Source organism: Antechinus flavipes, chromosome 5 (genome assembly GCF_016432865.1).
Source record: "Antechinus flavipes isolate AdamAnt ecotype Samford, QLD, Australia chromosome 5, AdamAnt_v2, whole genome shotgun sequence".
Taxonomy (NCBI): domain Eukaryota; kingdom Metazoa; phylum Chordata; class Mammalia; order Dasyuromorphia; family Dasyuridae; genus Antechinus; species Antechinus flavipes.
The window spans coordinates 209503778-209519915 of record NC_067402.1 but is presented as its reverse complement, the minus strand read 5'-3'; the positions used below and the strand labels follow the sequence as shown (position 1 = coordinate 209519915).

Below are 16138 nucleotides of genomic sequence, written 5' to 3'. Positions count from 1 at the left end.
GATTGTTTTTGTTTTTATTTGTTGGTTTTACTACTTAGTGTACTGTCTGAAATTTAATCTAGCTAAGTATGAAAAGGATTTTCATTTGTAGGGTGTCCATAGTAATGAATTCTTTGGCTATGACAACTTGTGAAACACATAAAAATTTTGAGATGTTCCTCAGTTCCCCTTGTTTCTGTAGCATAATGGTGGTGGTGATGTAGAAAACTAAACATGGGGTGTCAAGGATTACTATTTTTAGGGTGTCTATAAATTTTAATTAACTTTATACTCAATGCAAAATTTCTCCTCAGTAATCAGCATATTTACATATGAGGAGACTGAGCCACATCAACATCAATATCTTGTGACAAGTAGGATAAAAGGAGGCTAACCTGAAGATAAAAGGAAGTTACAGAGTAACGGATTAATAACTCTCAGGTTCCTATCAAGGGGGAAGCAAGAGACTTGAAGTTACTTTCTTCATATCCTCAAAAACAGCAAGAAATATAACTTTAAGGGATACTTGCTTGTTTTGACATATTATGTTCACAATAAGCATAAACAGCAACTTGCAATGAAAACAACACCATTTGTTACAGAGGATAAAGAAATAGAGAAAATACACATAGAATTTGACAAGATCTTCCAAAGTCAATGTAGACTACATGAACTCCTTGTTGAAAGTTGACTTTGGGGGGATACAGAAGAAAAAGAAAATTGGGACCAGTTTCCCCAGGCTAATAATTTCTTCAAGAAGAGTCAAGCAACATCATCAAAGAAATGAAATTGATCAGAGTAAAGGTTTTAAAAAATTGATATAAAGTAAGGAAGGATAAAAATGAGAACAAGATATTACAAACAATTTTAATAGCTTCAACCTCACATTTTCTGCCAATTCACTAAACCAGAAAATTACCATTATTGTTCTTGATAATTACCAGTTTTTGCAAAAGTTTGCAAAAGAGTTGAAGTTGTTTCCAGAATAATGGAAGGCAAGAGGGCCTAGAAGTCATCTTAACCCATTGAAAAGAAACAGCAGCCTGTAAAACATTTCAAAAGAAGAGAGGGTATTGTAAGTGGTATTATCTTGTGCAACATTTAAAATCAGAACAAGTAAAGTCAATCTCTACCCTGATATTAGTGAATAATGAAGCCAGGAGTTTCCAAGAGCAGTGGTGAATAGAAGTGAAAGGACAACAACAAAGAGACATAGGCAGTGAGACCGTGTGATCCTTTCTGGAGTATTCTTATCAGTAACAATGGAAGGACCATATTTTAACCTGATCTGCTGTAAAAGGAAACCGAAATGACACTTAAAGCCAGACAGAATGACTAGACTATACTCAGTGCTAAAGATAGTAAATATTAAAAAGCATTTTACAAGATAATAACAAGAGAATAGAAAAAAGCATGAATAGTATTCTTCCAAAAAGGCTGTTGAGAAACAGTAATTTATGATCTTTATGCCTCTTTTCTTATTTTTAAAAATACTCTAAATATATACTGAAGATATTCTGGATAACATTGGAGGAAGGAACTGACAGGCTTTCAGTACTATAGATGGCATCTTTAGTCTCACAATTGGCTGAAGGGAACATAGAATGCCAGCTTCTGGTGTATTTATTATTTGTTACTAAAAGAGCATTTAGTTTAAGCAGGTTATAGTCTGAAATGCTTTTCTCTAAGAGTATTTCTTATATGTATTAAAATCATTTACAATTTCTTGATAAATGCAACCACAGATAACTCAGTTTGATGATTCTCTGATTATTAATATCAAATAAGTAAGAAAATATAGAAAGGGAAGTGAGGAGGTGGAGGTTAGCAGGTAGAGATAGACAATTTACATGCTGCAATCAGCAATTCTGAAATAATAAATGATCTGAAGGAAGGCCATCCTGGGCCATGGATAGAAAGGTTCTTTGTGGAGAATCTAAGAGAGAACAGGGGTGGGAATTATTTAAGAAAGCATAAATTGTAATTTGCCCCAATAAGAGGTATATATTAGTGAAATCATGAATGTAGTACATTTTTTTGAAGTACTCATGTTTGTAATTGTTTAGCCTTTCAAAGATATTATAGAATAATAGATAAAAATTTGTCTTTAAAGTCAGGAAGACCTATGTTCAAGTCCAGCATCTAACGTTGTGTGGCTCTGGGCAAGTCATTTAACCACTTAGTGCCTCTTAACAGCTCTCATAAGGCTGTTCGCATAGCAATTGCCCATCTGCTTTGGTCAAGGAAGTTTCCAGTGAAATCAAAGTTCTCTTTCTTCTCCCTCCTTTCAAAAAAGAGGCCATTAAAATATCTTCTTGAAAAATTAATTCACATTTCCCAGTAATAACTGAACATGCAGAAGAAAAAAAATTTCCTCTCAAAATATTAAATAGAGGATTACTTGTTTTTTGTCCTTTCTCCTTCCTTCCTATTGCTTTCTGGGTCCAGTGGCTAGGTATAGCTCAGGACAACTGAATATGGCCTTGGATGGAGTGGGAGACTTTGGCATTTTAAAGCTAAGATTTTTTTTTTTTTAACAGACATTGCCAATTAGTGATTAAGGCTAGATAAGAAAATAGATAATAGCCTTCCTTCTCCCCCTCCCCTCACCTCCCCCCCCCCCCCCCCAAAGTGTCTCTACATATCCCTTTAGAAAAAAAAAATTTAGCCAATAAACTCTAAAATATCTTGGGAGGTTTCAGCAGTCAAAATTGGCATTCCTTTGGACAGAGTACCTGCAAGTAATGGTTATGTGAAACAGAGGGAAGGAAAAGGAAAAGAGAAGAAAAGAAGTTATTTATATATTCTGAAGTGTGCTGAATACATGCAAGTTGTAAATTCTTAAGTAACTATTTGTGTCACTCTCCTTTTCCCACTCTATCCTTGTCTTAGCTGTAAACTTGTCAACTCCTCCCTTCCCCTCCAATTTTATAGATTTCAGTGCCTCCCTATTACCTATGAGACTTCACATAAATTTCCTTTAGCAGGCTAGCTTTTCACAAATTTGATCTTTATCTTTCCACTGTACTTGCACATCTCTTCTTTGTACAATTGATTTTCTATAATGCAAAAATTTAAGGAGAACTTTTTTTAGGTTGGTCTTTAATCTTTCAGTGAGAAGAAAGATACTATTCATCCTATGTAGGAATTGAACAGGAGAGATTGGGGAAGCAGAGGAATGATTTAATAAGATCTTCCCAACTAGTAGCTCTACTTCCCCCTTAGTAGAAAAGAAAAAACAACTTTCAAACCCCAATAAAAGTAACTTTTTGCTTTATATGGCACATCATTTTAAATTACACTGATAACTTATTTAGCTATTCTTGACAAAATTGAAATCCTTCAAAATGTTAACATCTAGAAATATTAAATCAAAGAAGATGAAATTAATTTGGACATGTGGAAGGCTCTAATGTATTATCTTAAGACTGTCTAAATTTGGAGAAATTTTTTTACCGTATTGCCTACAAATTTTTCATGCCTAGCAACTCTTAAAAATCATTTACTAAAATTTATAGAAAGTGTAACCTGCAGTTTCACCTTGATGAAATTACAGATCTTTGAAATAGAGAAGTGTACATAAAACTTTTTGTAAAAACGCACTTAACTCTATTTGACCAATAGGGGAAGCTTGAGGAGACATGACTTTTTAATCTGGTCATGTGAAATATATTTGGTTCTCTACTTTTTTCTACCTCTCCCTCTCCCCATTATTTATCATGGGAATTATAGGTCAAATCGTACAGAGCTTAGTATGTAACCATGTTATATAATTGCCTGAAAATACATTATGAAAGGTAATGTCTGGATCAAGGGAGGATAGTAGTCCCAATTGTAATATTTCTTGGTCAGACCATAATATGGCTTATTAAAATGACACTGAGAAACAATTCAAATTGCTTAGTATGATAAGGATACTTGCAATTATGTTAATGAGATTGATTGAATGGCTTCTTAATGTGTGAAAGCAAAGACTTAAGGGAATGAGATTGCTGACCTCGTTTAGATGAAGGAATGTTATTTGGTGGGCAGAGAGACTACTAATTCTAGCTCCAAAGAAAGACAACCAGAATCAATTGGTTAGAATTTGTTATATAGAGGCAAAACATTATATAATTTATGATGAATGGATGTTTTAATCCCTTAGACATTTCTTTGCCTCTTCTCTTTTGAATCTAAGATTTGTTAATAAGGGTCTGGTTTGACAAAGTGAGTCAGAGGAAAAAGCTACTGTTTACATAGAAATTTGTGCAGCTTTGGCTTCTTTTACTAGTATACCTTATTTTCATTCCCTTTTCTTCTCTTCCTGGCTTATCTATCTGAAATAATTCCTACTAGTCAGATTTTCATTGAATGAGTCTGTCCTTTGTATGGTGATAGAAATCCTGTCTTGACCCTTGCCTTCCTCTTCTTCTTCTCCTTCTTCTCTGAATCTCTGTCTGCCCCATGGCTTCCTTTCCTAAACGATAATCTTCCTTCTTCTGAAGTTGTGCCACCTAGTGAGCCCATTATAATCCTGTAATTTGCCAAGGCCATCTCTGAATTGGATATTAATGTAGATGAGTAATAGCTAGATTGGAATAGGATTATTAGATTAGTAAGTCAGGGAAATGTTGTAAACATAGTATATCTTGATTTCAAAAACCCATTTGAAAATTTTTTACAGTAATGGATGACGACTTAAAAAGAATAGGCAAATGAGTTGTATCTGACAAACTAATATCTAATGTTTTAGGTAAGGCATTGATATCATTTTGGATAGTAGTCTTCCACAGATATTTTTGGGACCAGAACTCCAATTTTTTTTCTTGTCAGTTATTGAATGATGGCACATTTTACTAATTTTAAGATGGCACAAAATTGGAAAAGAAAGCTATTACATTGGTTAAGAGAACCAAGGTCCACAAAGCTCGCTACTTAAAATTCCAGATGGCTTTTTGATTTCAATGATGTCAGTATTCTTTTCATTAGAGAAGACCTTAGCCTATCCACACTTTTAATATCATACTATTTTTGTTCATGTCTTTCCCTATATCCATCACAGAGGACTTTCTTAATGTGCATGGAGTCCTTGGACTATTTTCATATTTTGTGAAGAGTAGACTACTACTACTACTCTGGTTGTCCACTTAATATCACACAGTCTGACTATATATAATAGAATTTACTGGTTTAGACATAGTGTCTTTTAATATATTTTAGATTGTTTATGCTCCCAAAGTCATTGTTGATAATATGCTCTAGTATCTTTGTAACCAGTGCTCATCTTTAAATCACATACAATTTTGAGTTTTCTGATATTGTTACATGATATTCAGCCACATAATCTTAATAGGGAAAATCAGTCCCTAATAAATAGTCAAAGGAAAAGAACAGTTTTCAAAAAAAAGAAATAAAAGCTTATGAACCATATGAAGAAAAATTCTCCAAATCACTAATAATCAGAGGAATAAAAATCAAAATAAATTTTCACTTCATATCCAGCAAATTGGCAAAGATATCCAGTGTTGGAGAAGCTATGGGACAGTAGGCACAATAATATAGCATTGATGGAATTGTGAAAACATCCAATAATTGGAGAAAACAACTTGGGCTTATGCTATAAGAATGATTAAATGGTTCATTCTCTTTGATGTAGTAATCCTGCTAGAACATATATATTCCCCAAGACTAAAGGCAGGGCAAGGTCTTAGATATATCAGAATATTCACAGCAGCACTTTTTGTTTTAGAAAAAATATTTTAGGATTATTTGAAAATGCTTCTCAGTTTCCCAGTTAAGATTCAAGCTTGCTCTGATGTCTTGAAATATTAGATGACCATCTACCTGCATGTTAAATTGGGGAGTATGCATTTTTCAATAAACTGGTTATTTTATTTCAGGATTACTTAAATTTGATTAATTAGTGTCATTTGAATCTTCAGTCTCACTGAGGAATCCTTATAGAATTCCTAATGCATTTGGTATTGCTCACCCATAAATGAAAGCTAGGGAGCCTCTTCTTTTTGGACACTTACAAGGGCCTCTTCCATATTTTCTGTGTAAGTTAATACTTGCTACCAAAAAGGCTATTAAGCATTATTTTTCTTCATGGTTGCATTTATCATTTGCTCTTGTCTGACTACAACATATATGGGAGATGTTTGGATGAAAGAGAACTTTTTGTTTCTGTTTGTTTTGCCAGGTAATCTGGGGTTAAGTGACTTAGTACTCACAGGGTCTCATAGCTAATAAGTGTCAAGTATCTGAGACCAGATTTGAACTTATGACTTCAGGGTTGGTGTTATTGCCCCCTGCCACCTAACTGCCCTTGAAAGATAACTTTTAAGGCTATTTTTTGTTATGAGTTTAAGTTAAATGCTTTTGATAGATAATTGACTAGCCTAGTATGTTCTCTCTGTATGTCAGCCATTGTGCCTGAAAATATGGTTTTCAATAGAAATAAATTTTACCTCTACCTTTCTTATGTGTTACTCAAGGGTACTTGTTATGTGCACAGAGATTTTATTTCCTTAACATAACTCATGCTCTTCTTCTCTTCTTAAAGGTAGTGATACGAGCAGAAGCAAGAAATCTAAGTGCCAGTCATTAATTTGTTCACTTAACTACTATATGTCTATTATGTTTTTGTTTTTAACCTCTAATAGAGTATGCTACTACATGATACAGTTGCTGGAAAAGCATTTAAAGATTTACATAGATGAAGCATTATTAGGGTTTACTATTTTAAAGTGTGCAGTGGGATTTAATGTTCATCTCTTTAAAATAATTGTTTATATAAAAAGATTATTAAATGAAGAATGAAGACAAGCAATATCTAATTGATTCTGGAATATGTTTCTATGGAAAATTATGGTTTCTTCTCAGTATTTTTAAGCTTTAAGTATTTTTCACAGAAAGTATAAACAACATTATAGTCTTCTATATTATTGATGTTTTATAAGGCCATTTAAATTTCCCAAATTTTGTATGTAAATACTTTTTCATTGTTTGCTTTTTATGAAATATTGATTTTAAATAAAATATTAATGTTTCCAGGAGATCATGAATGTGGCAGTTCTATCCAGAGGAGGCTTTCTGTCCAGGAGGCAGCTGCATATTTAAAAGTAAGCAGTCAAATTTTAATTTTAATAGTCACGGCTTTTGTCTAGCAGTTGTGTTTAAATTGTTGTGAACTTGATTACTCTTGTGTTGCTAAAAAAATTTAAATGATATATAATTATCTATACTTACATTCCAGCAATGGTATGAACAATTTAGAAATTTAAATGAGATTCTGACAAATCTAACCATCACTAATTAAAATCAGGATGGATAGTATCGGAAAACCTGCCATCTGAAGCTTGTCAGAGTCATAAAATCTTAACAGGAGTTGCAGATTAGGCTGTTTAATCCTTTCTTTACCTTTGGAGAATTATTGAATGATGGTAAGGGAAAATGTTTCAGCATATATCAACTGATTATCAAAGGTTATGAGCTTTTTAACATTTAAAAAATTTTAATTTTATGCAGACAAGTGGTCTACTGTTTTTCACTATTGACTTCTGAATATTTCTAATTAAATTTTTTTTTTTTTATGCAGTTAGGAAATTGTGATTTCTGTTTTAGGAAAATTCAGACCTCTTTCCCTCCTTTGATTTATTCTGCTTAACTAAAATATTATTTTAGCTTTGTTTTTTAATCTCTTTTATCATTTGTTATAATTATTTATTATGTTTTTTATTATTAACATTGGGAATTTGATTAATCTGGCCAAGATTTTTGTGCTTACTAAAATATGTTATTTGTAAAAATATATATGTAATTGAAAAGCCAGCAAATGTATTTATGTTCTTGAAAGAGAAGTTTGAGACTTCCATTCTTTGTCCTGGTGGTTTGCTTTATAAATGTTAACCCTTAGTTAATTAGAAAGTTTTATCTGTCAGTACACTGGTCAACTGAGATGTTACTATACTTAATCATAATATTCATTACATTATTAATTTACCTTATTAGGAACCTGTTTCTTTGGGAAAAGAAATAAGGACTTACTGCTCAAGTTTGGTTTTGATTTTTTTTTTTTTTTTTTTTTTTAAGTTTTTTTATTTAATAATTACATTGTATTGACACTCATTTCTGTTCTGATTTTTTTCCCCTCCCTCCCTCCACCCCCTCCCCTAGATGGCAAGCAGTCCTTTATATGTTGGATATGTTGCAGTATATCCTAGATACAATATATGTTTGCAGAACCAAACAGTTCTCTTGTTGCGTAGGGAGAATTGGATTCAGAAGGTATAAATAATCCGGGAAGAAAAATAAAAATGCAGATAGTTCACATTCGTTTCCCAGTGTTCTTTCTTTGGGTGTAGCTGCTTTTGTCCGTCATTTATCAATTGAAACTCAGGTCTCTTTGTCAAAGAAATCCACTTCCATCAAAATATGTCCTCATACAATATCGTTGTCGAAGTGTATAATGATCTCCTGGTTCTGCTCATTTCACTTAGCATCAGTTCATGAAGGTCTCTCCAAGCCTCTCTGTATTCATCCTGCTGGTCATTTCTTACAGAACAATAATATTCCATAACATTCATATACCACAATTTACCCAGCCATTCTCCAATTGATGGGCATCCATTCATTTTCCAGTTTCTAGCCACTACAAACAGGGCTGCTACAAACATTTTGGCACATACAGGTCCCTTTCCCTTCTTTAGTATTTCTTTGGGATATAAGCCCAATAGAAACACTGCTGGATCAAAGGATATGCACATTTTGATAATTTTTTGGGCATAATTCCAGATTGCTCTCCAGAATGGTTGGATTCGTTCACAACTCCACCAACAATGCATTAGTGTCCCAGTTTTCCCGCATCCCCTCCAACATTCATCATTATTTTTTCCTGTCATCTTAGCCAATCTGACAGGTGTGTAGTGGTATCTCAGAGTTGTCTTAATTTGCATTTCTCTGATCAATAATGATTTGGAACACTCTTTCATATGAGTGGTAATAGTTTCAATCTCATCCTCTGAAAATTGTCTGTTCATATCCTTTGACCATTTATCAATTGGAGAATGGCTTGATTTCTTATAAATTTGAGTCAGTTCTCTATATATTTTGGAAATGAGGCCTTTATCAGAACCTTTAACTGTGAAAATGTTTTCCCAGTTTGTTGCTTCCCTTCTAATCTTGTTTGCATTAGTTTTATTTGTACAAAGGCTTTTTAATTTGATGTAATCGAAATTTTCTATTCTGTGATCAGTAATGGTCTCTAGTTCATCTTTGGTCACAAATTTCTTTCTCCTCCACAAGTCTGAGAGATAAACTATTCTATGTTCCTCTAATTTATTTATAGTCTCGTTCTTTATGCCTAGGTCATAGACCCATTTTGATCTTATCTTGGTATATGGTGTTAAGTGTGGGTCCATGCCTAATTTCTGCCATACTAATTTCCAATTATCCCAGCAGTTTTTATCAAATATTGAATTCTTTTCCCAGAAGTTAGGGGCTTTGGGTTTGTCAAACACTAGATTGCTATAATTGACTATTCTGTCTTGTGAGCCTAGCCTTTTCCACTGATCCGCTAATCTATTTCTTAGCCAATACCAAATGGTTTTGGTGACTGCTGCTTTATAATATAATTTTAGATCAGGTACAGCTAGGCCACCTTCATTTGATTTTTTTTTCATTAGTTCCCTTGAGATTCTCGACTTTTTATTGTTCCATATGAATTTTGTTGTTATTTTTTCTAGATCAATAAAATATTTTCTTGGAAGTCTGATTGGTATAGCACTAAATAAATAGATTAGTTTAGGGAGTATTGTCATCTTTATTATGTTCGCTCGGCCAATCCAAGAGCACTTAATATTTTTCCAATTATTTAAGTCTGACTTTATTTGTGTGGAGACTTTTTTATAATTTTGCTCATATAATTCCTGACTTTCCTTTGGTAGATAGATTCCCAAATATTTTATGGTATCAACAGTTATTCTGAATGGAATTTCTCTTTGTATCTCTTGCTGTTGGGTTTTGTTGGTGATGTATAAAAATGCTGAGGATTTATGGGGATTTATTTTGTAGCCAGCTACTTTGCTAAAATTATGAATTATTTCCAATAGCTTTTTGGTAGAATCTCTGGGGTTCTCTAGGTATACCATCATATCATCTGCAAAGAGTGATAGTTTGGTTTCCTCATTGCCTACTCTAATTCCTTTTATATCTTTCTCGACTCTTATTGCCAAGGCTAGTGTTTCTAATACGATATTAAATAATAATGGTGATAGTGGGCAACCTTGCTTCACTCCAGATCTTACTGGGAAAGGTTCCAGTTTTTCCCCATTGCATATGATGCTTACTGATGGTTTTAAATATATGCTCCTGACTATTTTAAGGAAAAGTCCATTTATTCCTATGCTCTCAAGTGTTTTTATTAGGAATGGATGTTGGATTTTATCAAATGCTTTTTCTGCATCTATTGAGATGATCATGTGGTTTTTGTTTGTTTGGTTATTGATATAGTCAATTATGCTAATAGTTTTCCTAATATTGAACCAGCCCTGCATTCCTGGTATAAATCCTACTTGGTCATAGTGTATTATCCTGGTGACAATTTTCTGTAATCTTTTTGCTAATATTTTATTTAAGATTTTAGCATCAATATTCATTAGGGAGATTGGTCTATAATTTTCTTTCTCTGTTTTCAGCCTACCTGGTTTAGGTATCAGTACCATATCTGTGTCATAAAAGGAGTTTGGTAGGACTCCTTCAATCCCTATTTTTTCAAATAGTTTATATAACATTGGAGTTAATTGTTCTTTAAATGTTTGGTAGAATTCACATGTAAATCCATCTGGTCCTGGGGATTTTTTCTTAGGGAGTTGATTGATAGTTTGTTCTATTTCTTTTTCTGAGATGGGACTGTTTAGGATATTTACTTCTTCCTCTGTTAGTTTGGGCAAGCTGTATTTTTGGAGGTATTTTTCTATTTCATTTAAGTTGTCGAATTTATTGGCATAAAGTTGGGCAAAGTAACTCCTAATTATTGCTCTAATTTCCTCTTCGTTAGTGGTGAGTTCTCCCTTTTCATTTTTAAGACTAACAATTTGATTTTCCTCTTTCCTTTTTTTAATCAGATTTACTAAGGGTTTGTCTATTTTGTTGGTTTTTTCATAGAACCAACTCTTAGTTTTATTAATCAGTTCAATAGTTTTTTTACTTTCAATTTTATTGATCTCACCTTTTACTTTTAGAATTTCAAGTTTAGTGTTTGACTGGGGGTTTTTAATTTGTTCCTTTTCTAGCATTTTTAATTGCAAACCCAATTCATTGACCTTCTCTTTCTCTATTTTATACAAATAGGCCTCTAGAGATATGAAATTTCCCCTTATTACCGCTTTGGCTGCATCCCATACATTTTGGTATGATGTCTCATTATTATCGTTTTCTTGGGTGAAGTTATTAATTATGTCTATGATTTGCTGTTTTACCCAATCATTCTTTAGTATGAGATTGTTTAGTTTCCAATTATTTTTTGGTCTACTTCCCCTGCTTTTTTGTTGAATGTAATTTTCATTGCATCGTGGTCTGAAAAGGATGCATTTACTATTTCTGCCTTACTACATTTGAGTTTGAGGTTTTTATGTCCTAATATATGGTCAATTTTTGTATAGGTTCCATGAACTGCTGAAAAGAAAGTGTATTCCTTTCTGTCTCCATTACATTTTCTCCAGAGATCTATCATATCTAGCTTTTCTAGTATTCTGTTTACCTCTTTGACTTCTTTCTTATTTATTTTCTGGTTTGATTTATCTAATTCTGAGAGTGCAAGGTTAAGATCTCCCACTATTATAGTTTTACTGTCTATTTCTTCTTGCAGCTCTCTTAGTTTCTCTTTTAAGAATTTAGATGCTACCCCACTTGGTGCATATATGTTTAATATAGATAGTGCTTCATTATCCATGCTACCCTTTAGCAAGATATAGTGTCCTTCCTTATCTCTTTTAATTAGGTCAATTTTTGCTTTAGCTTGATCTGAGATCAGGATGGCTACCCCTGCTTTTTTGACTTCACCTGAAGCATAGTAGATTTTGCTCCAACCTTTTACCTTTAACCTGCATGTATCTCCCCGCTTCAGGTGTGTTTCCTGTAAACAACATATTGTAGGATTCTGGCTTTTAATCCATTCTGCTAACCGCTTCCTCTTTATGGGGGAGTTTACCCCGTTCACATTTATGGTTAGAATGACCAATTCTGTATTACTTGCCATCTTGTTAACCCCGGTTTATGCTTTCCTCCCTTCTTTCCCCTTTCCCCCCTTCCAAGTATTAAGCTTGTGAGCACCCTTGTTTCTCACAGCCCTCCCTTTTTAGTGTCCCTCCCCCGCCTTAGAGTTCCTCCCCCTATCTTACCCCTTTCCCTCCCAGTTCCCGTATTCCCTTCCGCTTAGCTTATTCCTTCCCTTTCCACTTTTCCCTTCTCACTTTTCAATGAGATGGGAGAAGTTTCACCATAGATTGAATATGTCTTAAGATTTTTCACTTAAAGCCAATTCTGAAGGCAGTAAGATACCCACTATATTCATCCCCCTCCATTCTTTCTCTCAGATATAATAGGTTTCCTATGCCTCTTCATGAGATGTACTACCCCCACTTTACCCTTTTTCTGGTACAATGTCCTTTCCACATCAATTTCTAGAACAAGGTATACATGTATTCTTTATGCATCTATATAGTCAAAATATAGTTCCCAAGATTAATCTTTACCTTTTTAGATTTCTCTTGAGTTCTATATTTGTAGATCAAACTTTTTGTTAAGTTCTGGTTTTTTCATCAGAAATAGATGAAATTCGCTTACTTCGTTGAATGTCCATCTTCTTCCTGGAAAAAGATGCTCATTCTCGCTGGGTAAGTTATTTTTGGTTGCATACCAAGTTCCTTAGCCTTTCGGAATATCATATTCCAGGCCCTTCGATCTTTTAATGTGGATGCTGCCAGATCCTGGGTGATCCTTATTGTGGCTCCTTGATACTTGAATTGGGTTTTTCTAGCCGCTTGCAATATTTTTTCTTTCATCTGAGGGTTCTGGCATTTGGCCACTATATTCCTTGGTGTTTTGATTTTAGGATCCCTTTCAGTGGGTGATCGATGAATCCTTTCAATGTTTATTTTTTCCTCTGTTCCTATGACTTCTGGGCAGTTCTCTTTGATAATTTCCTGGAAGACAGTGTCCAGGCTCTTTTTTTCATCATGTTTTTCTGGGAGTCCAATGATTCTCAGATTGTCTCTCCTGGATCTGTTTTCCAGGTCTGTTGTCTTCCCCAGAAGGTATTTCACATTTTTCTCCATTGTTTGATTTTTTTGGATTTGCTTGACTGATTCTTCTTGTCTCCTCGAGTCATTCAATTCCACTTGTTCAATTCTGATTTTCAGTGAAGTATTCTCTTCACTCACTTTTTTAAAATCTTTCTCTAATTGTCCAATTGAGTTCTTTTGTTCTGTGGAATTTTTTTCCATTTCGCCAATTTTGTTTTCCAGTTCACCAATCCTATTTTTCAAGGATTTTACTTCTTTATCCACTCTCTCTTTAACTGACTTCTCCAGGCTCTTTTGCCAAGCCTCCCTCTCCTTTTCCCAAGCTTCCTTCTCCTTTTGCCAAGCCTCACTCTGCTTTCCCCATTTTTCTTCTAGCTCCCTTGTGAGAGCCTTTTTAATCACTTCTATGAGGTTCATCTGTGCTGAGGAACAGACGATCTCCTCCTTTGGGGAATCACCTGGGGACTGCCTGTTTTTAGTCTCCTCAGGATTTAGAGTCTGCTCTCTATCTGTGTAGAAGCTGTCAAGGGTTAAAGTCCTCTTCAGCTTCTTGCTCATTCTGTCTATTAATCAGAGACAAACTACCAAAGAAAAACAGAAAAAACTGGAGTCTTTCTTTGGGGGGGGGGGGGGCTGGGTGTGTTATCGAGCTTCCTCTACAGACTGCAGGTGGCAGCAGTGAGGCACTAGCAGGACTGTGCTGCGCCTGCGCTCTGAGATCCCAAAGCGTGCTGAGTCACTGAGGGGGGGGAAGGGGGGGGCGGCCAGGTCCTGAGAGACTCCAGCTGTTTGCGGTTGTGTTCTTCAGCCCCGGTGTTTTTAGCTTCTTTGCTGGGCTGTTGACTTGCTGCAGGTTCCAAACCTGTAGCGAAGCTCTCCCCGCAGAGACAGCTGCGATCACTCCCCACCCCCTCTCCAGTCTGCTCCCGTGCTCTCACTGCCGCTGCCCGCCGCCTGCGCCCGATCTAAAACCGCCCCAGCCCTCCAGTAAAGACAGACCTTTCTTGGCGGATCTCAAGGATGGCTTCTCTTGGTAACTATTTGTGGGTTTTTTTCAGTCAAGCATTGATTCAGAGGCTTGTAATGAAGTGGATAGTGAGAGAAAGCGCGGAGCTTATGCAACTGTGAGCCTCCTCTCCGCCATCTTAACCGGAAGTCCTCTTTTGATTTTTTTTAATGGTAAAGTTAGAACAAGAGTAGGCAGCTTAAGATGACCCTGATCAAATCTTAAGTCAGTGTTGGTTTCATGTACTTCATACCAGATTTTTATTCGTTATTCCTTTTTCTCTTTTTCTTTTTCTCCTTTTGAATTCCACCTGCTTTTTTTCTGCCTCCTCCTTTTTCCCTCTTCTGTACATATAGGAAGACCCAGTTAAATAAAGTTAAAGTTAATAGAGAAGTAGCCTCAAAACTAAGAAGACTTGAGTTCAGGTTGTGCAACCTTGGGCAACTGACTTCACCTTTCCAGGACTCTTGGCTACTGTAAAATTATAAATTGTTGAATTTAAAGATCTGTTTTGGTAGAAGGAGTTTCCATACCAGGGAGTGTAAAGTATGGGTTAGCTCCCTGGAGAGCTTCAGGGTCAGCAAGATTCAGGATAAATCAAAGTTCTTGATCTGTAAGGGGAGACGTGAAGGAGGCAAGGAAGCTGCCCTGAGGCTTGTCAAAGATGTCTCCTGGATTCTGGAGTCCGGGAGTCATCAGCCTCTCTCCTCCTCTTCCCTGCTGCCAAGTGACTCTGGCCCCTCTCCCTCTGTCCTCCAATCCTTGCCTACATTATCTTAATACCAAACATTCAGCAAGCATCCATGGTGAGGAGAGCCATCATCCAAATATTTTTGACCATAGATTCTCCTCAATTTGATTCTAAATAAACTAGATATTGAGTAAAATTACATTTTGGGGACTAAGCTTCAATTTTTTCTGACAGTCTGATTTTTTTTTTTTTTTTTGGCATCCACAGTTGGTTCAACATTACAGTAGCAATTCATGACATAATATCAGAATTATTAGAATTATCCCTTTTTTATTTTATTCCTTTTTTATATTTATAAATATATATTTGTTTTATTCCTTTTATATATATATTATATATTTATATTTCCTTTTATATATTTAAAATATTTTATATTTATATAATATAATATTTATATTAATATATAATTAAATATATATTTATATATTATATTATAAATATAAATTTATATTTATATTATATATATGTTGTAAGAATTTCCAATATTGTATTCTTACTACCTTCAGTGTTGGTACTTCTAATATTATTAAACTTAATGGCATCCTAATGAAGCAGTAAAGCTTCTTATTTGCAGATATTTGGAAAATAGAATTAACCTCAGTTTTCAAATATTGTCATGGTTTTCATTAATTCAGCTAAAGCTTCTATGTACCAGGTACTTTGTATCTGCAGAGAAAATAAAAACACCAATATCCTTGTTGTCATAAACTATTCATGCAAAAACACAAAATATTCACATGTATTTTGCCTACACTAACTTTATATTTAGAGAAATTTATTTTGGTTTAGTAGAATCTTGATAGATAATTTTTATAAAAAATGAAACATAAATGAATTCAAATATTCATAAGATCCCAACTTATGAATATTTTGTCTGGATTTGAAGACCTAACTTCAAGTCTCAGATCTTCTGTTTATTGCCCATGTTAATCATGGGAAAGTTACTGAACATTTTTTGCCCTTACTTTCTTGATATATAAAATAAATAGATGTAGACTAAAAGATTTCTTAGATCCCTTTCAGTTCTCAATCTGATTCTAGAAACTATTGAATGTTTTTTGAAGCATGTTATAAGTTGTTGAAACAGATATTTACAATCTTATTAGAGTATATTTA

At 34.3% G+C, this 16138-nt stretch overlaps 1 protein-coding gene across 1 annotated transcript in view; it reads left to right on the top strand.

Moving 5' to 3' along the window:
* LEMD3 (LEM domain containing 3) overlaps window positions 1-16138 on the top strand; it is a 90347-nt gene that overhangs the window by 52115 nt on the left and 22094 nt on the right. Inside the window, exon 4 of the mRNA XM_051963713.1 lies at window positions 7018-7085. Within this exon, the coding sequence (XP_051819673.1) occupies window positions 7018-7085 (68 nt within the window). The remainder of the gene's footprint in view (window positions 1-7017; window positions 7086-16138) is intronic.